The sequence below is a fragment of the Mus caroli genome, unplaced genomic scaffold (assembly GCF_978045245.1).
Source record: "Mus caroli unplaced genomic scaffold, Mus_caroli_1 scaffold_7, whole genome shotgun sequence".
Classification (NCBI taxonomy): domain Eukaryota; kingdom Metazoa; phylum Chordata; class Mammalia; order Rodentia; family Muridae; genus Mus; species Mus caroli.
In genome coordinates, this window is record NW_028227262.1 from 58,374,353 (window position 1) to 58,397,500 (window position 23,148).

At 48.8% G+C, this 23,148-nt stretch overlaps 1 protein-coding gene across 5 annotated transcripts in view; it reads left to right on the forward strand.

The window, feature by feature from the left end:
- Positions 1-3,253: 3,253 nt before the first annotated feature.
- Positions 3,254-23,148, forward strand: part of Cfap100 (cilia and flagella associated protein 100) — a 32,858-nt gene continuing 12,963 nt past the window's right edge. Inside the window, exons 1-6 of one of the 5 annotated variants that reach the window (XM_085840322.1) lie at positions 3,254-3,445; positions 10,047-10,245; positions 11,081-11,186; positions 19,523-19,597; positions 21,040-21,140; positions 22,863-23,055. In XM_085840322.1, the coding sequence (XP_085696448.1) occupies positions 11,135-11,186; positions 19,523-19,597; positions 21,040-21,140; positions 22,863-23,055 (421 nt within the window). In that variant the 5' untranslated portion in view covers positions 3,254-3,445; positions 10,047-10,245; positions 11,081-11,134. Of the gene's footprint in view, positions 3,446-10,046; positions 10,246-10,580; positions 10,724-11,080; positions 11,187-17,283; positions 17,858-19,522; positions 19,598-21,039; positions 21,141-22,862; positions 23,056-23,148 lie in introns of those variants that run through there. The other 4 variants (XM_085840323.1, XM_085840324.1, XM_085840325.1 and 1 more) reach the window with 4 other exon arrangements.

A 23,148-nucleotide genomic window follows, 5' to 3' on the forward strand; every position in this document is an offset into this window, starting at 1 on the left:
CACTCCACTTCTGCCACATAGCATCATCATGGGTGATATGAAGTCTAAAGGTTGGAATTATCTGAGAGACTGCGCGTTCACATGTCTAGGAGTAGATACTGATTTCCAGTGAGCTGAGATCTTGGCAGGGATATTAGCTAGGGCACCCACACATGGGTCCTCTATATAACCAGACCTCCCCACTTCCTGGAGGCTGTCTTCCAAGTATCCAAGGAGAGCACATGGAAAAGGATATATCAGATTTTATGCATGATCTAGCTTTGGCAATCAGGCAGAGTCATATTGATCCAGACAGCCCAAGACCCACCCAAGGGACCAGAATCTCTGTGTTCTGATGGAGAGCACCAAGATTCCAGAGAAGCACAAGAAACTGGATGTATTACTTTGGCTATTTTATTTTTTCACACTTATATGTGCAGGCCACGGCACATGCAGGTAGATGCCAGAGGACAATTTGTGGAATTGGTTCTTTCCTTCCACTAAGTGGGTTCCAGGAATTGAAATCAGGTTTTCAGGCCTGGTAGCTAGCATCTCTATGCACTCAGCCATCTAACTGGGCCCCTGCATTGGCTGTTTTTTTTTTTTTTTTTAAACTTTCAGTTGTCCCAGCAAGGTATAAAATGCTGTCAGCATCTTAGGGGGAAATGATCCCAACCCACAATTCTGTACCCAGCTAAACTATCCACCAGCTGATCCTGTTGACATGCAAGCTCTTTCAAGTTTCCCTCCAGTGAGTCTTTCAGAAATCTATGTCTTAAAGAATGCTTCACTAAGAAAGGAGGAGGAAACACAAGACAATTCTCACATGGATCCAATACAGGAAGAGGAGGGCGGTCCTGTGATGACAACTGTGGGGGGAGTCAATAAGCCAAGCAGGCAAGCCCAGGGAGGTAGATCTAGGAGAGGAAACTGCAAGGTCATGCATATGACATCTGTGGGACTGCCTAACAGGCCAGAACCAAACAGCAAGCACATAAGCAACCAAGTCATCTCAGCCTCAGATGGCAGACTTTTAAATAGATGACTGTGTGGTTGTCTAGATAAGACAAAATTAAATTCCCACCTGGATACATGCAAAACTGCTTTCCAGGTGAGGTAAGACAAAAACATAAAGGTCACATCTGCAAAGGCTTTGGGCAATGAAGGTACCTAACAAAGAACAAACACAGTAAGATACAGACTGCAGATTGCCAGGGACAGACAGAGGAGGACACTCACAAAGGTCATTCAGTGACATGTCACAGAAGAAAGCTGAGAGCCAATCAACACTTGGGAAGATATTGGTCTTCACTGTCCTGTGCAAGCAGGTAAATTAAAGCCACCGTGAAGCCATGGTGCTGGTGGTGGAACACACCAGCATCAGAGGCACAAGGAAGGCATAGGCAGGAGGAGCAGGATCTCATAATGAATTGCAGGCCAGCCTGGGCTACAAGAGACTCTGTCTCAAAGCAAAGCAAAGCAAAGCAAAGCAAAGCAAAGCAAAGCAAAGCAAAGCAAAGCAAAGCAAAGCAAAGCAAAGCAAAGCAAAACAAACTCATACCAAAGTATGATTCTACTCAAGTATCCTGGTGGACCAATGAGTTTATTTGACTTATTTACAGGAGAGTGGATGAGTATATTCCTACCATTGCCTACATGGACTTCCCCCATCAGTTAACCTTCTGCCTCCACAGTGTGCCATGATCCCCAGATGCCACGTGCATCAGGTCAAGTGTCACAACCTCCCTACTATTGCTTTTTTTGTGGGGGAAAGTCAACAGGACTCTTGCCAGTGGTCACAGCTGCTGTGAAGATGGTAATTGCTGTCATACTTGGAGAACTGCGTTCTACAGCAGCAAGGAAATGCCTCAAAGGAGCTTTAGACTCGCCTGCTGGGGAGCATAGTTGGCAGAGTGGCTTGGGAGAGCAGCTTGACAAGATCTAGTGACATGGACTTATGTACAGACTCTTGAGTGGTAAAGGCAGCAGTGAGCATGCGTAAGCAGTGTCTCTCCGAGCATGAAGACATGTGCTGCTCGTGAAAGAAATCATGGCACAGATAAGTGTTCTCAATGGCAAATGGCTAAACGACCTGGGCTGGATTCCTGCAGTGGGTGACTCCAGCAGCACTGAAGCCACACGTTCCCCCTGTGGCTGTGGTTCACAGTGCCCAGCAAACAAAGTGGCCCCAGAAGGGCAAAGGATCTGGGGGTTAAGTTCAACCTTGGGTGAAACTGAACAAGGTAGTGTTGAGGCGTACTTAGTATGCCAATCACCAACACTCCAGTGCAGTAAGTCTTGTCGGTCATAGTAACAGAAGGAAGGAAGTCGGAAGTCAAGGCACTTTTCAAATACTTTGATAGAAACATTAGATTGTAGGTTAAAGCAAAGGACTGCTCTAGGACTCAGGCACTGTCTTGACTTCTTAGCTTTTGGTTTGCTAATATATCCAAAAAAGTTTAAGGTGTTAGCCATAGGATGTTAGGTTAGACAGGCCGTGGGCAAGGAGTGACTATTAAAGGACCTAAAGATGGTCCAAGATAATTTGGCTTTGGACCTGCAACATTCCAACCCTCCATGTTTATGCAATTTTATTCATCCAATCAGCCTTGTAGAATCTTTGAGGTATGATGTCCACCTTCCAATAGAAATCTGGTGTAAATGTAAGCGCAGATGGGATCTATAACAAATTGGGGATTGACGATGGCCAGGTGCTGCTGAGCTGGGGGTGGTGCTGACTTTGAATTTAGAATTCCCTGAAAGTTTGGAACCAGGCAGGGTAGAAGAGGGTATTTCAGGTGGTGGAGGGAAAAATGGGGAGTTGGGCAGGTGTAAGCCCCGAGGCTCTCAACCTCACCACATCTCTGCAGATTTTAACAGCTATCCAAAGAAGGTACTGTCGGGACATTGTGGCCTGGGAACTTTGCTGCGGGCTCCACCTGTACTCCTTCCCCCAGGAACACCAGGGCGAGCAGAGCAAGGTCAGTGCACTCTGTTTGCACGGTCTCCCCTGACGTGGGTCCCCAGCTCCCGTCTCTGCAATTTGTTTACAGGTCTGCGTCACTGGGAACCTTTCGCCTGGTGGGTACAAAAGGTTCCTTTTTTTGTAAATCCCTTTTGGACAGAAGGCAAGCACTGGGGCCCAGGACTCTAGCTAGCACGGGCGACACCCGGTGGTGGGTGTAGACATTGCTCCACCTGTGGGTCTATTCTGAAGTCATAGTCTGCACAGCAGCATGTATGCCACACCTACCCACACATGATAAAGCCACCAGCAGAGCTACCTGCCCAGTAAGACAGGTGGGGTGGCTGCACCTGAAGCTGACATGCACACAGACAGACATGATGGTATGAGACTTCTGTTCTAGACTGAGGCGGGAGGATTATAAGACTAAAGGCCTGATCTACACAAGAAGTTTCAGACCAGCCTGGGCTACATAGTAAAACTCTATCTGAAAATAATTAGGTAAGTAAATATTAAGTAATCATGAGTAGCTTTGGCCATCTTGGCAGAGTCTGGATCCTACACTGAGGTACACTGGGCTCAGGGTTGCCTGGTGGTGGATGTACTTGTGAGAATCACCACCTAGGCACTAGAGAGTGACCACTGCTTTGAGAACACTAGGAGCATATTAGCCTAGACTTTGGGGTCAGGGGTGGCCAGGCTGAGCCACCGACATGTTAGGTTAGGAAGGGGCAGGGAGGAGGGGTTAGTGGCCTGGACCAAGCTTCATGCTGGGTAGGCTCAGAGCCCAGGGTGTGGAGGGTGTGGAGCAGCCGGGGGTACACAGATCAGGCTCTTAAGACTTCCTCAGTCGCTGCCCAGGGCTGGGCACCACAGGGCAATGGTGTCATTGAGGAATTACTGCTACTTGCTTATATTATGACAGAAGAATGAATTTCTACAGCTTGATTGTAAGAAAAAATAGAAATCTGGAGAACTAATGGCTATCCTAAGATGCAGACATGTGGGGGTGATTCCTTCCTGCACTTGCCCAGGGCAGAACCTGGGCTGTGCTCCTCTGGGCTGCTGTTTGGGTGAGCCCTGAACAAGACTCCTGCCTCGGATCAGAGATCTTCTCTGTCCCTCCTCACATGTGTAGCAGACATGGTGGAGCTGTTCAAATTTCCCACCTCCTTTTTACCATAAACTAGGGTGCCCAGGCTCTCACCAGCATCACCAGGGTCAGGTACCCCAGGGCTCAGTCTTGCCCTCCCACATGATTTCCTGTCTGGGGAAGCTGGACATTATGTTGTTTTTTGTTTTGTTTTGTTTTGTTTTGTTTTTAGCTAAGGGGATTTGCTGGGAAGTGGTCTGGTGTGGTTCCCATTGTGTGAGACTTCTTATCAGAGTCACTGCTAGCAGAGACAATTCTTGAGTCAAAATGTTAATACTCCCACAGTGATCTGCCTTGCTAAGATCATGCCAGCATGTGCTGATGGAGGGCCAATGAGGTAGTGGCTCTGTGAGTGGCCAGTGAGGTAGTTCCTCCTCTCCCTCCTCCTTTTTACCCATCCCCAATTCTCTTCCTTTCTGCTCACCAGCCTGAGGGCCTGATTTAGTCTCATCTTCCCCCCCCCCCACAGTCCACAGCAGTCTCTCCTCCGTTCAAGGCTAGCACCATGTCGTGGTCTCACTCTGCCACATTGTACCTCAGGCCCTGATACTCTGCTTCTGATGAAGGCACTAGTTTGGCTTAGAGAACCCAGACTGGCCCAGAGCTCAGGGAAGAAAGTGTTCCAGGGCCACTTCTGTCAGCAACACCTACAAGGCAGCAAGATGGAGCCATGGCTAAGATGACTGAGGGATCAGCTGCCATGCATTGCCTCCCAGGTACATCCCACCTCAGGAGTCCCTAAGACTACCCTCTGAGGTCTTTCCAGTGTCTCTCGCTGATGCTTTGGCATCTGCAGACATGGCTTGCTTTTTCTCACATTCTAAGACCTCAGTGCCATTTAAAGTACACACTTTGTATCACAGAGTACAGTCACCACCATGTAATTCCAGAGTATCTTTGTCACTCTAGAAAAAGGTCCCATCTCCATTGGCAAATGGGATACAGTAAACACCATCCTTCCATGTTCAGGTGTCACAGAGGGGTCAGCCTCAGTGTGAACCCAGGCTCCACCCCCACATGACTGATCTTTAGAGCCAGTGAGCCCACTGCATCTCCATCTCTGCACACACTTCCATCAGTTCCCCTATGGCGGTGAAGTCTAGCTCAGGCATCATGCCTTCCCTGCCCCTAGACCACTCTACCTGTCCTTCCAAGCAAGTACCAACCACCCCTCTCCTCCCCAGCCGCCCCCACCTTCTTCTAAGTCACTACTGTTTCTTGCTTAACAGGGGCTATTGCTTTCTGTCATCTTCTCCACCCTTGTCTTGCCCTCTCCTCCACTCGATCCTCTTCCTGAAGCTGAAGGTGACATTGCATCTGACAGTGGCCCTGTCAACCTATGCTCTGTGGAGAGTAGGGAAACCCATGTTCTGGTTGCTTCTGGACCACATCCACTGACCTTGCAGGCACCTGCCTCCCCGTCACCACTGGCCCCAACACCATGCTCCTTGTCTTAGGGTTTCATCGCTGTGAAGAGACACCATGACCAAGACAACTCTTATAAAAGAAAACATTGGGGCCGGCTTACAGTTTCAGATGTTTAGACCATTATCATCATGGCAGGAAGCATGGCAGCATGCAGGCAGGCATGGTGCTAGAGAAACAGCCAAGAGTTCTACATCTGGATGTACAGGCAGCAGGAAGAGTGTATCACATTGGGCCTAGAGTGAGCATCTGAAACCTCAAAGCCCATCTTCAGTGACACTTCCTCCAACAAGGCCATGTCTACTCCAACAAAGACACACCTCCTAATAGTGCCACTCCCTGTGAGCCTATGGGGGCCACTTTCATTCAAACCACCACACTGCCCAACATCCAGCCCTCTCTGGGCATGCGTGTCCCCTAGACTTGGCTTTATTATTCCCCACTCCTCATCCTCCTCAGCTGCTCCATCTCCCTGTTTAGAGCCCATTTATCTTTAAACAGGTCATAATGGTGCTACCCCAGGCTGCCCTCTCCTGGATGCTCAAAGCTAGGAGAATCTCACACTAGGTTCTGAGACTCACTTAGAGTTTGTGATCCAATGAGCATAGCAGCTCTGTTGCTTGGGATGTAGATGACAAAACTCAGCCTGTTTGTTTCCCAGAATCCAATGGAATGATCTGCCTGAACTGACAGGAGAAGGACTCCATTAGTCTGTTTGCCTGAGATGGAAAGCAAGTACTGTATGCACCATAGGGCTGCCACAGCACAAGAATATAGGGGCATGTGCTGGAGGTGGGGTGAGGTGGGGTGTCTTTAGGTCTTTCAGGCCCTGCACAGCTTTCTTCTGAAATTCAGAGGTCTTCAGCAGAGAGTAGCTGGCCCAGACCACAGTCATCTTTCCACATGGAGCCCTGCACTGGCCGCAAAGCATAGCCAGCCCTGTTCCAGAACATACCTCTGAGCAGAAAGAACTTCCACACAAGCATTTTGGGACTTGGCCTTTGACCTTCGGAAGGTGGCGCTCCAATTCTGAAGTTGGGGCATCCTGTGATTGTTCCGTTCTTTTCCACATTAAGCTTCCAGATACCTAGGCAAAGAACAGCCTGGAGGTTCTAGGGCCACCTGGGTCCCTGGGTCTAGGCCTGCAGAGCTGAGCAGTAGAGGTCCACCTGGGTCCCTGGGTCTAGGCCTGCAGAGCTGAGCAGTAGAGGTGGGGCAGGGGAGGGAGGCTGAGCAATAAACAGGCTCATCTCCAACTGGAAGTCCCAAGGTTTTTCCTTCTCTAGCTGCAAAGCCTGCCTCTCTCAGGCTCAGGGAAGAGGCACAGGGCCCTGGCTAGTAGGCTGGGCTACGTTCCCAGTTGGCCCCCTAGCAGCTGTGTAGCCTTGGACAAAAAAGATTTCATGTCTTCCTAGTTTCCTCACTGAAATAACTGCAGTTAAGCTGAGATGCCCTACAGGTCAGTCTACACAACAGGCTTACTTACATAGGAACCTCATCAGCAGATACAGCCCTCAGGCATCACATATTGGCAGATAAACTTTACTTGAGGTCCTGTTAAATGCCATCTCTTTGTTAACCACACACCCTTTATTATAGTCCCATTTAGAGATGAGAAAATTGAGCCAAAAGTTATCCCACATTGTAGAGCCCTGATGAATGGAGGCTTTACTCTCCTCCTCTGACCTCTGAGCTATCTTGCTTCCATGCAATGGGCAGTGGGCTCCTGACCATATCGATGATACCCATTGGAGGTGTCTGCCCTCTCGGTAGATCTGTGATACCTTTCTCAGATGGAAGTGTCCTGTGTTCTCCTTCCTCAAGTCCAACCTCCCACCCTGGAAGCCAGAGACTTTGGGGGAAGGGAGAAGGTTCTGGCATTCAGATGACACAGCCAGAGAGGACCCTGAAGGTCAGTGGTGGTCCTGACAGTATATACTTGTGGATAGCTTTGGGCTGTCTCCAGATTCCCTCATCCTGTGCCTCATGTGCTGGCCCTGCAGGGTGGTATGTGTGTGTATGTGTTTGTGTGTATATATGTGAGTGTGTGTGTGTGTGTGCACGTGTGTGTGCATGTGCTAGGATCTGAGAATCCCCATGGCGCAATTCCTCTTGTCTGCCCTCTGTTCCCAGACCCATACGCCTTTCAAGGATAGAAAGAGAACAATTCCCCTTTAGGAATATTGATAGCTTTTCCCAGAACATTTTATTATGAAAACTTTTGAACTTTAGACATACTTGGTGATGGAAAGAGATTTTTTTGTTTGTTTGTTTGTTTTTTGAGACAGGGTTTCTCTGTATAGCCCTGGCTGTCCTGGAACTCACTTTGTTAGTCCAGGCTGGCCTAGAATTCAGAAATCCGCCTGCCTCTGCCTCCCGAGTGCTGGGATTAAAGGCATGCGTCACCACGCCCGGCTTGGAAAGAGATTTGTAGGAGGGCCCAGGCCACTACATAGAGGGCTTTTGCAGGGACAGCTACAGTGGCCTTATTACACACCATCTCCTTAATTTTTAAAATAAGCTTTGATCATCAAATGTTAGACTAAGATTAAAGATCTCAGCAGGCAAAGGCATTTGTCACCAAGCCTGCTCACCTGAGTTTGATCCCAGGAAGCCACAGGGTGGAAAGTGAGAATCCATTCCTCTAAGTTGTCCTCTGAGCTCTCCCACCCCGTAAGTAAAAATTTGTTTAAATTTCCATACCATGCCACATCTTCTAGATGATCTCTTCTCTAACCTTCCGAGTAACCAAGAGGCACAGCAGAAAGCTTATTGTCTTTACCGAGCATGCCTCCAGGCTTCCCCGATCTCTGGTATGAGACACATCGTTTCGAATAATGCATAAGATCCACAAGAGGTGTGGGAGTTGGAGCGTGTCTGGGTAACTGCCTTCACGGGTGTTGACGTAAAACCAGCTCTGCTTCACAGGAAGTAACTAGCCAAACACTGAGTGGCTATGGCCAAGGAACACAGACTTGGGTTACAAGGAAGGGTCTGGAGCTCTCTGCTGTGGGACTCAGATGCCATCTGAGGACATTCTCGGGGCCTTTGTGTTGGTAGAAGTTAGAGGTGTGAACATTCCAAGAAGAGTTACGTAACAGTCACAAGAATGTTCTGTCAATCACAGTGGCTGTTTCGAGGGCTAGTATTACCTCAGATCATTTTGTCTCTAGATTTGCAGCATTCCAACTCTCCGCAGTCTTTGAGGTTTCACCGATCACTCTGGCTTGTACAATGTTGAACCCAGTGTGCCTTTCTTCTAGGATCTTAGGCTCACATTGGTTCCTCATGCTGAGGGGTGGTGGTTCAGAACTGGACCTAGTCATCAGGATGGTAGTAAGTACTGAATGGATCTGCGCTGAGAACAATACCTGGCTTAAAGGACACCCTGTGAGGGTTCACCGGGGACTCAGAACAAGTGTGCTAACACCAGGAATGGTAGCAACCTTATTTGTTCTCTTTTGGTGGCTTATTTTTCTAAATTCATAAAAGCCCTCGTGGTGTGAAAGATGAACGGTTCCTGAAATATTTGCTTGACTGGTTGAATAAATAAGCACTCCAAACCTGGTGCAGGTTTTACTGTTGTTCTTTTCTCCTTTCCTTTTCCTTTTCCTTTTCCTTTCCCTTTTTTCCTTTTCCTTTCCCTTTTTTTCCTTTTCCCTTTCCCTTTTTTCCTTTTCCCTTTTTTCCCTTTTTCCCTTTTTCCCTTTTCCCCTTTTCCCCTTTTCCCCTTTTCCCCTTTTCCTTTCCTTTCCTTTCCTTTCCTTTCCTTTCCTTTCCTTTCCTTTCCTTTCCTTTCCTTTCCCTCTCTTTCCTTCTTCCTTCTTTCTTCTTCCTTTCTTTCTTCCTGTTATTTTTGTTTTGTTTTGTAGTTTGTCTGGCTACTTTGACAGCCTACTGGGAAGCTGAGGCCAGAATATTGGGAATTCTAGACCACAGTGTAAGGGCCCTCCTCCAACACCAGGCAGGGAGCCACTTGCTTGCAAAGAGTATTTAACACTAGCTGCATAAAAAACAAACAAACAAAACCAACAAACCACATATGCAGGGCCCACCCTTTCTTCCTTGCTCCCCCATGCCCAGCGCTGGACTGCCCTGCGGGATACTGTTCCCTTTAGTGATTCAAGGGTCCCTGACTCATTCCAGGATCCTTCTACACTCCTACCCCCTACACTCCTACCCCTGGCCTTCTTGCCTTGGTTCTATCTCTCCACCCACCAGGCGGCGCCAGTGACCCTGAGTAGCGCCCGGAGCTAAGGGAGACTGTCTTTGGCACATTCCTAGCCTGTAGACTGTTTTACCGTTGTCCTCCCCGGCCCCAAGACTCCTAAATATTCTCTGAAGAGCCAGGCTGTTGGCTGTGCCCTAGCTGCAACAAAATCCTTTACGGATGGGCAGGAGAATCTGGGGGTGAGAGAAGCTAGTGCGCTGGGCAAACATACCCTGTCACCGGGTTGCAACAACCCAGATCGCTCTGCTTCTAGTCCTTGTCCCTTCCCTGAGTCCGTGTCTTCTGCTCTTTAGCTGCCACAGTCCTGCACAGTACTCCGCGCCCGCCGGCTCGCCAGCCCGCCCAGTGTGCCCGGGCCCGCCTCCGGGGCTTTATGACATCACAGCTCCTGTGAGAATAGTTGCCTTGGCGTCGCAAACGCAGTTCAGGACCAGAAGACTGGAGAATTGCCGACCGAGGCTTCGGAGCAAGCTGAGTGCACGCGGCTGGTTGGTGCGCGCGGGGCTGGGCCGGGAGGTTGGGGGTGGGGTCCAGCGGGGTGGCTAGGGGGTTCTGGTCCGAGATCAAATACTCTTTTGGGTCCCTTGCAAGGCTTTGTGTCCTTCCGTGCTCTTTTCCACTTTATCTATGATAGGCCCCATTTAAGCACCGGTCCATCCCCTTGCTGCTGCATTCTTGCCCCAGGGCGTGGTGTGCCAAGAGAAGCTGGGGTGTTAGGAGGCAGGATTCTCTGGTAGTGTTTTGGCTGAGGTAGAGATGGCTCAGACTGCAAGCAATCCTGGGCTCCACCCTCGCCCTGCTTCGTTGAGATTTGGAACACTGGTTGAGCTTCTGCAAACAGGATAACTCACTTCATTTTGAAGGGAGCCTAACATAGCATAGCGTCGGGAGCTCTAACAGGTGGAACAGAGGGCTTGCTTCCGTGCAGCTTGCATTCTGGAAGACATACGCAATAAAAGTCTTGTAAGAGGTAACCACTTGACCTTGTAAAGAAGAAAACGAAGGGTCATTACATGCATTGGTGCAGAAAGGTCTCTCAGAGTGACATCTGAGTTCAGTTTTAAAGGGAGATGCCCCGCCCCTCACCCTTCCAACCTCACCTAGGTGAGAGGCTCCCCAGAGGCTCCAGGCAGACCAAAGTTGGTGTGTTCCGAGAACAGGAAGATCTGGGCCAGCCTTGCCCAGGAGGGGAATAGTAGATCCCATTGAACCTGGATGCAGGGAATAGGCAGTGTTAGTCCACATAGTGGAAATGCAAGTCACTCAGGTTCAAAGTGGACTGTGGGTTTGGGGGAACCATCCTCTCAAGTACTGTGTCACTCTCCAGGCGAGAATCTCCTTCAGCTAAGGCCAAGCTTTGCACACCGGTTGATCCTCAGCCATGGCGTTCAAGGCACGGTCCTCTAGGTTCTCCGTGAAAATGATCGAAGACAGTAAGTACTGAGCTGGGGTGGGGGCTCCTGGAGGGCAAAAGGAACCCTGGGACAGTTAGGTGTAAACTCACTCAAAGGCTGAAGTAGTTCTAAAGCAACGCCATGCATGCTTTTCCTGTGGCTATTGTGATGCAGAGCCCCACCAAGGGCTTCATGGCTTAGCTGGTAGAAGCCTATTGCTAAGCTTTGACTGCCATGAGAAAAAGGAGCACAGGGCTGGTGCCTTCTGAGGTTTGTGGAGAGTCTGACCCAGGTGCCTCTGCCCTCTGGTGGGCACTTGGCATCCTGACTGCCCTTGGCCTTAAGGGCACCACCCACTTCTGCCTTTGCTCTTCCAGAGTTCCTCCTGTGTCTGTGCCCCAGTGTCGTCCTTCTTATCACTGTGAACTTGGGTGTATGCTAGAATGTTCTCAGCTTTCCTATACACATCTGCAATGGCCTTTATTTACAAACAAGGCTGCATTCTGAGGCACTGTGGGGATACGGACTTCCGTGCATGAACTTGAAAGAACACATAGCAGACAGTAGCAGGTAGGGAGAGATGCCACTGTAAAAGCAAGCCTCTCTGCTTCTTTTCTGCTGTGGCTGCTAGGCTGAGTCTGGAGGAGGAGGGCTGGCTGGTCCCAGGCCAAGTGACATGGATGCTTGTCAGTGCTCACACTGGGTGGCACCTAGGAAACTGTGAGGTGGACAGTGTTATCATTCCTGTATTGTCTGCTCCCTTCAGCTTTCAAATCAGAGCCACCTCTTTTCTTTTTCTTTTTTCTTCTGCTTAAAAAAAATGTGTTTTTAGGGCAAGTCCTGCATAGTCCAAACCTATTGGAAAGCCTACCTCCAACATCTCCCCGGACACCACAGTGATGCTCAGAGCCATCTCCAAGCAAGCTCTGTTCACATCTAAGCAGAAACATGAGTCTACAGCTTGTCTTTTCTTCCACATAATAAAAAATGCCCTCCCATCCCTGCCTATCCCATGAATCCACACATTGAGTATTCCTATGAATGGTGGTATATCCCTGTAACTGCAGCACTGGGGCCATGCAGCAAGAGGATGGTGGTGAGCTTGAGGCTAGCCTGGGCTACATAAGGAGACCCTATTGAGGATTGTGAGTTTGAGGCCAGCCTGGGCTACATAAAGAAACCCTGTTGCAAAAAAAGCTTTATTTTAAAACAAAACTGGAGACATTTCATGCTTTTGAGCAGATTCAGAATCCCACAGCATGAAAGGAATGTGCTTCATCACCAGCTGCCACCAATGGAGACTTTGTGTGATTTCACAAAATGAACTATTATACATACTTGCTCCCTCGAGGATATTTAGAGCCCCCACTCTCCCATATTCTCTCTCCTTTAAAAAACAAGGCTGCAAACAGATGACGTCACCTCTCATCACAGAACAGTACATGGTCAAAGCAACTTGGGAAGGAATGGCTTTATTTTGCTCACAGTTCCATATCACAGTTCACACAAACGGGCTGGGCCCTCTCCTAACTGATCAATAATTTTTTTTTTAAATGCCTTACAGCTGGATCTTATGGGGACAGTTTCTCAGCTGAGGCTCCCTTCTCTTGGATGACTCACTCTAGCTTGGGTTAAGTTGATACCAAACTAGCCAGTATACTAGCCCACAACTTAAGTCCTAACTAGCCTAACTTAAGTTAGGGATCTGGTAATTACTGCCAAGACGAGTGCCATGCTGGTGGTCATGTGGTTCATAGGCATCAGAGCGGCGCAGGACCTTTGGTTGCTTTCCTCCCTTGGCAGCTTGGGCAGCACCATCCTGTGCTAGGGAAGTGAGTCCTCAGGGAGGAGGCTTGCAGGTCAGACACAGCTTGGATCCTCCTGTGTGCAAAGTACATGACACCTTCAGTGAAAAAGAACTTTGACCCTCAGAGTCAACCAAGGACAATAACAACGGCTTATATTGTTTTGACTCCCCTGACTCAAAAAGGGATTTCTTATGCTGGTGTTTAGGTTTTTTGTTTTTTGTTTTGTTTTGTTAGTATATGGCTCTAATGAAAAGCATTGTCAGATCAAGTGACATAACTTCAGTATTTGTGTGTGTTCTCATATATATATATATATATATATATATATGGGAAATAAGTATGATTCTTTATACATTTTCACATACCCTTAGTAATATTTTACTTCCCCCTATCTTCTCATTCTGTACTGACTCAAAGAAATCACGTGTGTGTATGTGTGTGTGTGTGCTTGTGTGTGTGTGTGTGCTTGTGTGTGTGTGTGTGTGTGTGTGTGAAAGTCAGAGAACAACTTCAGGGCATCATCCCTCTCCTTCCATCATGTGGGTTCTGAGGATCAAACTCAGGCCATCAGGCCTCCTAGCAAGCATCTAACCCAGCCATCTCACCAGTCCTTTGGGAGACTCTTGCCTCAGTTTCCCCATGGGGCACCTCCTTCCTTTGACCCCTCAGGAGTCTGGTCACCTATTCGAGTTTTGAGTGATTCCTCCTTAAACATCCGATTTTAAACTCTGGACTCTAGTCAGATGCATACAGCTTCCAGGACATTAGCCTGGTGGAGAGGATGGTTAATTCAGGCATCCCCTGGAGACCAGGGTGACCTCATCTTCTAGAAACCCAAGGCAGGTTAATTTCAGATAGAATAGAGAAGGCCACCATCTCAGCCCCACTGGCTCTTATCTGGGACAGTTAGACATTGATATGACACTTAGATATCTTTGATAGGGTAAAAGACAAGCTGTAAAGAACCCTGCTCCCCAGTGAGCAAGGGACTTGAATTATATACAGGCAGCCACTAAGTCTGACACAAACGAGAGAACTTAAAGTCAGAGCCCAGGTGAGACGCCACTTCACGTGCATTAGGCCACTATCGATAAATAACAAACACAGAAGATGGTGTTGCTAAGACAGACAAGGATGGGAAGCAGAGACTCTCTACCCACCAGGAGCAGTAGAGAAACAGCCACCAAGGAAGCTGTCTGGAAGCTCTTCAAAAGAAATCAGAACTAACATCTCAAAGCAACTCCAGCCCAGACTCATCCCAAGGAGGATGAGTGAATGAAAGGACATGGGGTGGAGACAAAGACAGGGAGGCCAGGGCCCTGTGTGTTAGCCTACCCTCACGCTGCGGCAGTGTCTCAGTTTAGCCTGGGTGTTGAGAGAGGGGCTCTGTCTGCACAGATCGCTGCTGTGAGTTGGTCGCAGTCGTGTTCAACTGGCATACCAAACTGGGGCACTGAGGGCTGAAGCACAGCTAGGGTTTTGTTGTTCTCCAGGGCTCTGCAGCATACCCTACGCCCCTACCTCAAAAAAAGAGGAATTGCATGTCAAGGACCTGGCCATTATCTATCTAATAGTATCTTGTTACTAAAATTTCTTCCCAGGGAGAGACATAAACAATGTCTACTCCCACCCACCTTCTCCAACCAGAAAGTCTCCAGCTGAGGTATAATTCCACCTGTCTCGACCCCTGTGTGGGTTAGATGACCCCTTCACAGGGGTCGACAAAGACCATTGGAAAATATAGATACTTACATTATGATTCTCAACAGTAGCAAAGTTTATGAAGTAGCAATAAAACTATTGTATGGTTGGGGGTGTGTAACGACACCATGAGGAACTGTATTAAAGGGTTGCAGCATTTAGCAAGGTTGAGAACCACTGTTATAGAACATGGGTGAGGGGTTACTTATAGGAGTGTGGGCTGGAGTGGAAAGTCTTTACCCAGCAGGGATGATGACTCTCTTATAGTGACATAGATGGAGACCTGAGACAGACTACAAGCCACGAGGGCAGAATTGTATAAAGCTGTTTGGGAGGGTTGACTGGCTACTGTTTGGTGAGGGTCCCATGACCTTTTCTCTCCCTTTTAAATACGATCCAGCAGACCCAGCTATGATGGTCTTTTGCAGGCAGGCCCAGCAGGACTCTCAAAACTGGTGGTTTAGCTCAGAGGCTAGTCTCGTACACCATGTCTACACCAGGCTCAAGTTGGACTGAGGTGGGGAGCCTGGGAAGCAAGGGCTGGGGGTACATACATCACTTGAGCACAGAGGGCAAGCGGCATCAGCTCCATGGAGATCTGGTGGCAGCCTGGCCCCTCCGTGAAGCATTTTTGTGAACCTCTCAGTGTTCTCTGAATGGAAAACTGTCCCTGGTCCCTTTAGACTCTTGGCCATACTGGGAGAGAGCACCCCAGGAAATGCAGTTACTCTTTTAGTAGGTGAAAGGGTAACCCTGCCAGGCAAGGTTCCCCCACTGATTGACTTAGGAGCCTCCTGATCATTTGGTCTTTGAAGAGTTTCACTACAGGAAGCAGAAGACTCAGGCAAGGCCTGCAGCCTAGGTAGCATGGTGAGTTCATGCACTGCAGCTGCCACCCCCAGCTTTTATGTTTGGCGGCTCCCAGGAGCTCATCTTGTTGCCTGGCTGCAGTTTCTCTTGTTGCGTCCCAGCCTTTCCCCTGCTTCTTTTGTCTTTCGGGATCTCCGTCTACTCTGCCCAGCACCCTTTCCCTGCTCCCTCTCTCCGCTGCAGCCTGCTGCAGCCTTCTACCACTGACACAGCAAGTCCAGAACAGGGCGCCTCTTTGTACCTAAATCCAGAAAGGGGGTAGGGAGGGGCGCTTCCACTGTCCTTTGAGTTGGTTGTCCTCATTTACATGAGGGACTGCGGTGGTTGAGCCAAACATAGCTTCCTCTTGGCCACCAGTGGGCGCTCATGCGACCGAGCGCTCGGGAGGTTGATAAGACAGGGAACGGTGGAAGCCTCAGCCACTGGCAGGTCCTCAGAGAGCTGGAGTGTGCAGAGCCGAGGTCCATGTGACAGTGGCAGAGCAAGGGACCTAGGACGGTAGTGCTAAGCCTGAGAACTCATTGCAAAGTTGAGAAATGGTGAAAGATTGAAAAAACTCCCAGCGTTCCATGAGGGGCTCTTTTTTTTTTTTTTGCTAGGTGTGTGTGTGTGTGTGCAAAGCCACAGGTTTCAGACTTTACATTTCGGTAAAAGACACCTAAAATAGAGATTCTTAACCAGTTAAATGAGCGTGCTGCTGCACATCCGACCTTGCCATCCAGCTCCACCCTTCTGTCCAAAACGAAGCCCTTCCAGCTCCAAGTACCAACATGAAATGCCTGTTTGTGGAAGAAGACATGCTCATTGAGTCGGCTATAAATGACCCTGATCTTGGAACACAGATCCCAGTGACCTGGAAGGACCCATCTGGCTGGCTAGTTTTATGTCAACTTGACACAAGGTCGTGTCATATGAAAGGAGAGGCCCTCAATTGAGAAAATGCTTCTGTAAGATCCGGCTGTAGGGAATTTTCTTTTTTTCTTTTTTTCCTTTTTTATTTTTTGGTTTTTCGAGACAGGGTTTCTCTGTGTAGCCTTGACTGTCCTGGAACTCATTTTGTAGACCAGGCTGGCCTCGAACTCAGAAATTCCCCTGCCTCTGCCTCCCAAGTGCTGGGATTAAAGGCGTACACCACCAAGCCCGGCAGGCATTTTCTTAATTAGTGATTGTTTCGAAAGTTATTTTCGAAATTAGTGATTGATTGCTCATCCATTGGTGTCATCCCTGGGCTGGTGGTCCTGAGTTCTATGAGAAAGCAGGTTGAGCAAGTCATGGGGAGCAAGACAGAAAGTGGCACCCCTTCGTGGCATCTGCATCAGCCTCTGCCTCTAGGTTCCTGCCATGTTGGAGTTCCTGTCCTGACTTCCTTCAGTGATGGACTATGATTTGGAAGCTTAAGCCAAATAAGCACCCCTCCCCCCCCTGCCACCCTCAAGTAGCTTTTGGTCAAACCTAACCTTTAGACACTCGTGTCACTACACCCAGCTCACATGAACTTTCTATATAAAGTGGATCAGCAATCAGTGCAAGGGAAACCATGAGGGTGTTTGTGTGTGTTGGGGGGTGGTTGTGGGCAGATGAGGAAGTCCACTGTGGGTTTCAGCCATCTTACAGGTTTCTTCACCTATGCTGGTGGATGCCAGAATGTTCCTGAGAAACAAAGCTTCCATGCAGGGGCTATTTCTCTCAAGGACTGACAGAGCCCTGAAGCAGTGCTGACTCCTGTTCTCATTCCACCCATCATGGAGGCTGGCTGCCTTCCTCACATGACATCAGGTCCCGAAGAGTCAGCTGTGTATGTATGTTGCAGCAAGTAGTCAAAAGAATTTTAGTGAAAAAGTAGAGGATGTGTGCATGCAATGCATAGAATTTTGTTTTGTTTTTTAATATTTACTTCTATTATTTATACATTTATATGTTTGTCACATGTGTGCAGGTGTCTGGGAAGGCCAGAAGAGAAGGATTTTCCTTATAGGTGTCGAAGAACAGTGCCTACTCTTAACTCTCAAGCTATCTCTACAGCTCTTACAAATATTTTTATTAAATTTTCGAGACTTTATGAGAATGCATTTTGATCATATTCACCCCAACTCCTCCCCCTTAACTCCTCCCTGATCCATTCTTTCCCCCACCAAATTTATGTATTTTTCAAAAGTTTTATTTTTTTAAAGATTTCTGTGTATGGGTGATTTGCCTGCATGTGTATACATGTGTGCCTGATGCCCTCAGAGGCCAGAAGAGGGTGTCAGATCTCTTGGAACTGGAATTACAGATGGTTATTAGCCACCTCGTGGGTGCCGAGAACAGAACCTGTGTTCTCTGCAAGAGCAGGTGTGTAACTGCTGAGCCAACTCACCAGTGAAAGGACAGATTGTACCACAACCAAGTTCTCAGCACAAAGGAGATCAATTTGTCCCTCTTGTAAAAGAGAAAAGGGCAGGGAGAGAAAGACAGGAGACAGAGGAAGAGGGAGAAGGGAAAAGAAACAAGGGTGGGGAGGGGAAGAATATTTGCCTCAAAGGGACAAAGGACTGTCTCTGAAGAAGAAGGAGGCAAGCATAGCCCATGGGCAAATGGCAGTATAGACAGGGAAGGGAACGCCCCACACCAGTCTAAGTTGATTAATTTTGATTGGACAGGTTTGGTCAGTATAGCATTTTGATGGCTGAACTTTGGTGGTTGGCCTCAGGAGGAGGAGATGGCCAAATAGAGGACTAGACCTTGGAAGCTAGCTTTAGAAGTGTTATCTAATGGTTTAGCCAGGGAGAGGGGTTGGGGGAGGGTAGGACCTGGAAGAGCTGTGTTTGCCATGCTCGGGCTTATTAGAGCCCTTCATCTGCCCCTCATGTCTTTTAAACTAGAGATATAGGAGACATATTAGATAAACTAGAGATACCACACCTGGGAGGCTGAGCCCAGAGGATAATGAACCTGAAGCCGGTATACCCAGGGAGATCCCTCTCAAGGGGACGGAAACCTCTGTTGGGTAGGGGAAAGGGGAAAGGTGTTTCTCACACCACAAAGGTTGAGAACTCTTACTACCTGAGTTTTGGGCCATGTGTACCTCTTTTTTTTTTTTTTTAATTCAGAATCAAGATTTGAAGTATAATTTGGACTTGATCTTGGTTCTGTTCTATTTATTTGATTATGATGTGTTTTGTTTTTAAATCTTGAAATTTTTATAGTGGGATAATTGAATTTTACTACCAGGAAAGTTCTCCACAGACTGTAGAAAACAGGATAACTTGGCAAGAGCAAGCCCTGGAGAATGAAGGATGCCTGACTCTCTGAATTCCCTACCCTTTGCCTGGAGTGAGACTGTAGTTTCACTCGTCTTGCAGTCCACCAGGCTTTAGGCTGAGCCTTCTTGCTGGTCAGACAGGCTTGCTGGGCCTCTAGGGTTCTGCTCAGCCTCATCCTTCCACTCAGGCCTGACTTTCCCTATCTCAGGGCCCACAGTCAGGGGACCACAGCCATCCCTGACTTAGCCCAAGTTCTGCTCTTTCTGGCTCCCCTGGCAGGGTACAGGATGCTGGAGTCCTGGCAGACTTGGAGGTGTGGGGGACACATGGCTCTTTCCTGTGGGTGTCAGGTGACAAGGTGACAAAGCAGCTGGACTGCAAGTGCCTCAGGTTGCCTGAAGGGAGATATAAGCCTATCCTGGGGACCAAACTGGCCTTTTACTGTACATTTCTTGGTCACAGAGCCAGGTTAAGCAGAAAGGCCTCTTTAGATGGAAGTGGGTGGTGCTTCCTAAGGAATGAGCCTCTGACATTTCCACTAGGCCATGGGAGGAGTTAGGGACACTTGACCTGCGTCTAAAATCTCTCCATGTTGCTAAAGTCACTATCCTCACCTCAGATGCAGACCTGAAGGCTCATTGAGGTTGCTAAACTGGTGCCCCATGAGTCTGGAACCCTCACCAGCCTTGTTGTATGCTCACAGTTCTCAGCGCCAGACATGTCACTGAAGTTGCTCTCTCTTGTCTCTCACTAGGAGACAGCCAGGATTTAATAAACAGCTTCTCTTCCTTCATTGAAGAGAAGAGGAAAGATTCAAAGAAAAACAAAGGTAGTTTCCTGAGCAGGGTAGGTGGAGGTGAAGTTTGGGCCCTCTCCTAGGGTGCTTCAGGCTGGCCTCCAGGGTGCAGGGTGGAGGGGAGTGTTTCTCTTCCTGTTGGACAGAACTCAACGGCAATACAAGGAGGGTTGGCAGTTTGGGTAATGAGTAGTGAGAAATGAGTCAGGGCTGAGCTCCAAAACTTCAAGAAGGCGTCTGGGTGACCAGGTCCTCCGTCTTTGTCTCCCCAGAATTTGCAAATACAAGATTGTCTTGTGGTCACAGAGAGGCTGATATGCTCCTTTGTGTTTGACTCAAGGCAAGAAGAAAGGAACCAAAAAAGATTAAAAAAAAAATCTGTCAGCCCTAGTTTTCTGTTGCTGTAATAAAATACCCCATAAAAAATCCACTTATGGGAGAAATGGCTTAGTTTAGCTCACAGCTTCAGGTCACAGTAAGGTGGCAGGAACTTAAGACAGCCAGCCAAGAACAGAGAGAAATATATGCGTGCAAGCCTGGGGTTCAGCTCACCTCCACTCTTACACAGTCCAGGTCCCAACCCTAAGGAATGGTGCTGCCCATGGTGGGCTGATGTCTTCCCAAATCAATCAACAAAACCAAGACAACCCCCCACAAACAGGCCCAAAGGCCTGCTCTAGACAATACCTTCCTGGGTGATTCTAGATTGTGTCCACCACACTGCCCACTCAGCACCTCAGCCTCGTAAGGAAAGGGCCATCCCAGAAGCCCCACCCAAGAGTTCTGGCTCACTTTTAATTGACTGAAACTCCATGTAGCCATAAGTACGGACAGGGGGCTTTTAAAGCAGACCTGTGGCTACTCTTCCTCTCTCCCGGGACTCTCAAATAGTGTTTACCATACCAGGACTCCATATGCTTCCCAGAGCTGTCCTGGATTTTCATAGTTATTCCTAAGATTTCTGAGTTGCTGGATTAGGACCCCATGGGACCCTCTGACTTCCTGGCCTCCCAGAGCTCACAAAGACCACCTCTAGTGAACATACTAGAATCTGGGTCAGTGTAGAGGAAGAAGGTATGACCTGGGGTTCACAGAGCAGACCAGCATGAGCCCTGACTCGGATGGATTTCTGTCCTCCCATCCCCCACCCTGGGTGTTCCAGGAGTTGATCTGGCCTGTGTCCCACCTGTTCTACCCATAGAAAACCTGCTCAGTTCTATCATGTTTGGGCAGCAGGCTCTGGCTTTCTTCTCCATGAAAGGAACCTTGCTGGGATTTTCACACCAGGACCGATGCTTGGAAGGAGCCCAGTTCCCCTGGGTTAAACCACAGAGGAAAGTTTGTGGAGCTTCAGGACCCAAGAGAAGACTTTGGGGGTGGCTGGATGGGAACACATTCACCAATGCTGTATGCTGTGTGCTGGGTAGAAAAGGCCTAGGGACCCCTGAGATTCAGGCTGTTTTCTCCTTCTCCAGGGAATGTGACTATTTCTGACCGCTCAAATAACCCTTTCCATATATCAAGGGATGTGGATTACTTTTTGCTCAGAGAGCAGGAGCGGAATCAAGCTATTGCAGTAAGTATCTGGACCTGGGGCAGCCCCTTCTTTCTGAGTAGTAGCCCCTCTTCCCTGTTCCTATCTCAGGTAAATGTCTCCTTTCCCAACTCTCTCTTACTCCAGAACAATCATTGACCCACTTTCCCTGCAAATCTCTTTACCTCTTCCACTCTTCCCTGTGAGACCTGCCATTCTCTCTTAGCATCCTTCTTGTCCTTCAAGGCCAGACTCAAATCCACAGGTTCTCTCCTCTGGACCTCTCCCCTGCTTGGAATCCCACAGGACAGATACACAGAATGCCCCTACCCCTGTCTCACTTGGTACCCCAGCTTGCTGCCTCTTGTTTTGTCCACATAATTAGGAGCCATGACATCCCCAGATCCCACAACCCCAGCTCAGAACAGCAGAACAAGCCCAGACAATGCAGTCTCCCTGCTACACCCCTCTTTTCTCCTGACCTAACCTGGCAGCTTGTGTCCCCTAACACAGGCTTAGCATCTGCTTCTCTCAGGGTTGCAGGGTCCCATGCTAGGTCCCATGGGGTGAAAGACATCCTTCAGCCTCAGTATTTGAAACTGGGACGGGCCTGTGAGCCATGCCCAGCTCCAGAAGGAGAGACTATGAGCTTGAACTTGGGGCTCTGAAAGAAGGGTCTCAGATGTGACACACTGAGAAGGGATGGAAAACACACAGGCAGGCCTCTCTCTGGCCTTCACCTTGGTCCTTCCTCTTCTTGGGATGCAGACTTGGGTATTTCTTCTATTTCCAAGCCTAGGAGTACCTTGGGGGTACTGCCTTCTGCAAAATGTCCATGGGCAATTCATGCTACCCTTTCACCCCTGAAGAATCTTCAATTTCCTTCTTACAGATGCCCAACCTGCACCCTCCCCACCAAGAAAGTTCCCATACAGACACTCCTCACACAGTGGGTCTCCAGTCTAAACCCTTGTACCCAGCAGACCCTCAGCTCCACCCTACCCCATGCATTGGCTCAATGTTCTCCACACCTGAGGGTGTCATTTTACTATCATGCAGAGGGACCAGTTGGGGACTTGAGGCTGGATTCAGCATTTGCTGAGTTCTTCAGGGTTATCAGGTAGTGGGTTGTGGCAGCTGGTGGGTCCCAGCAGAAAACAGTCTGCTGCTGAGACTCTTTCTGAAGAAGGAGGCTTCAGTGCAAAGCTCGCAATGCTAAACAGCACTTGGGCTTGAGAGCTGTTACAGTCAGAGAGTGCCTCCCTGCCCTGCCCTCCTTGATGGATCAAGATAATATCCTCTGGGCAGTACAGAGGTTCAGGGCAGTGGAGACAAGAAGCCACCAATGAGCTTCCAGCCAGGTGACAAATCATCCTACAGAGGAATTGCCAGTCTTGTTCAGTTTTAGCAAATCAAATGCCCAGCATCAGATAAAGGGATTCTGGGTGAATGGACAGATCATCTTTTAGCCATGCTGGTACCGTTTGTTACATGGATGCACACTGAGCTAGCACTTGTGTTTGTTATGGCTGCCCTTCCTGGGACCCATCCTCAGTGGCATTGTTCTATTCAACTCCAGAGGCTGTGTATTAAGAGCTCACAGGCTCTCTAAGAGCACCAACAGAATGCTCAGCAAAGTGTGTGTGTGTGTGTGTGTGTCCTCTCTGTGTGTGGAACCCTTCAGCCTCTGGCACTGAAGAGGGGCACTGGAGATATGCATCCAGTAGGAGTCCTGGTCCCACTGACTGCACATCATCCCCAAAGGAGCGTGAACAAAAGAAGATTTTGAGAGTGCACCAGAAGATGACCTATGCATCCAAGGTATCAGCCAAGCACACTAGCCTGCGCCGGGAGCTACAGCTGGAAGATGAGATGGAACAGCAGCTGCTGAACGCTGAGGCCGAGGAGACGAACTGCTTCCGAGAAAACAATGATTGGAAGCTGGCCATGACCCGAGGTACTGCACCCCTAACTTGTGCAGGAGCAGGGTTGAGGGATGGTTAAGGAAGGGCCCCCTCTTTTTCTGACACTGCAAACCTTGAAGAGCTCT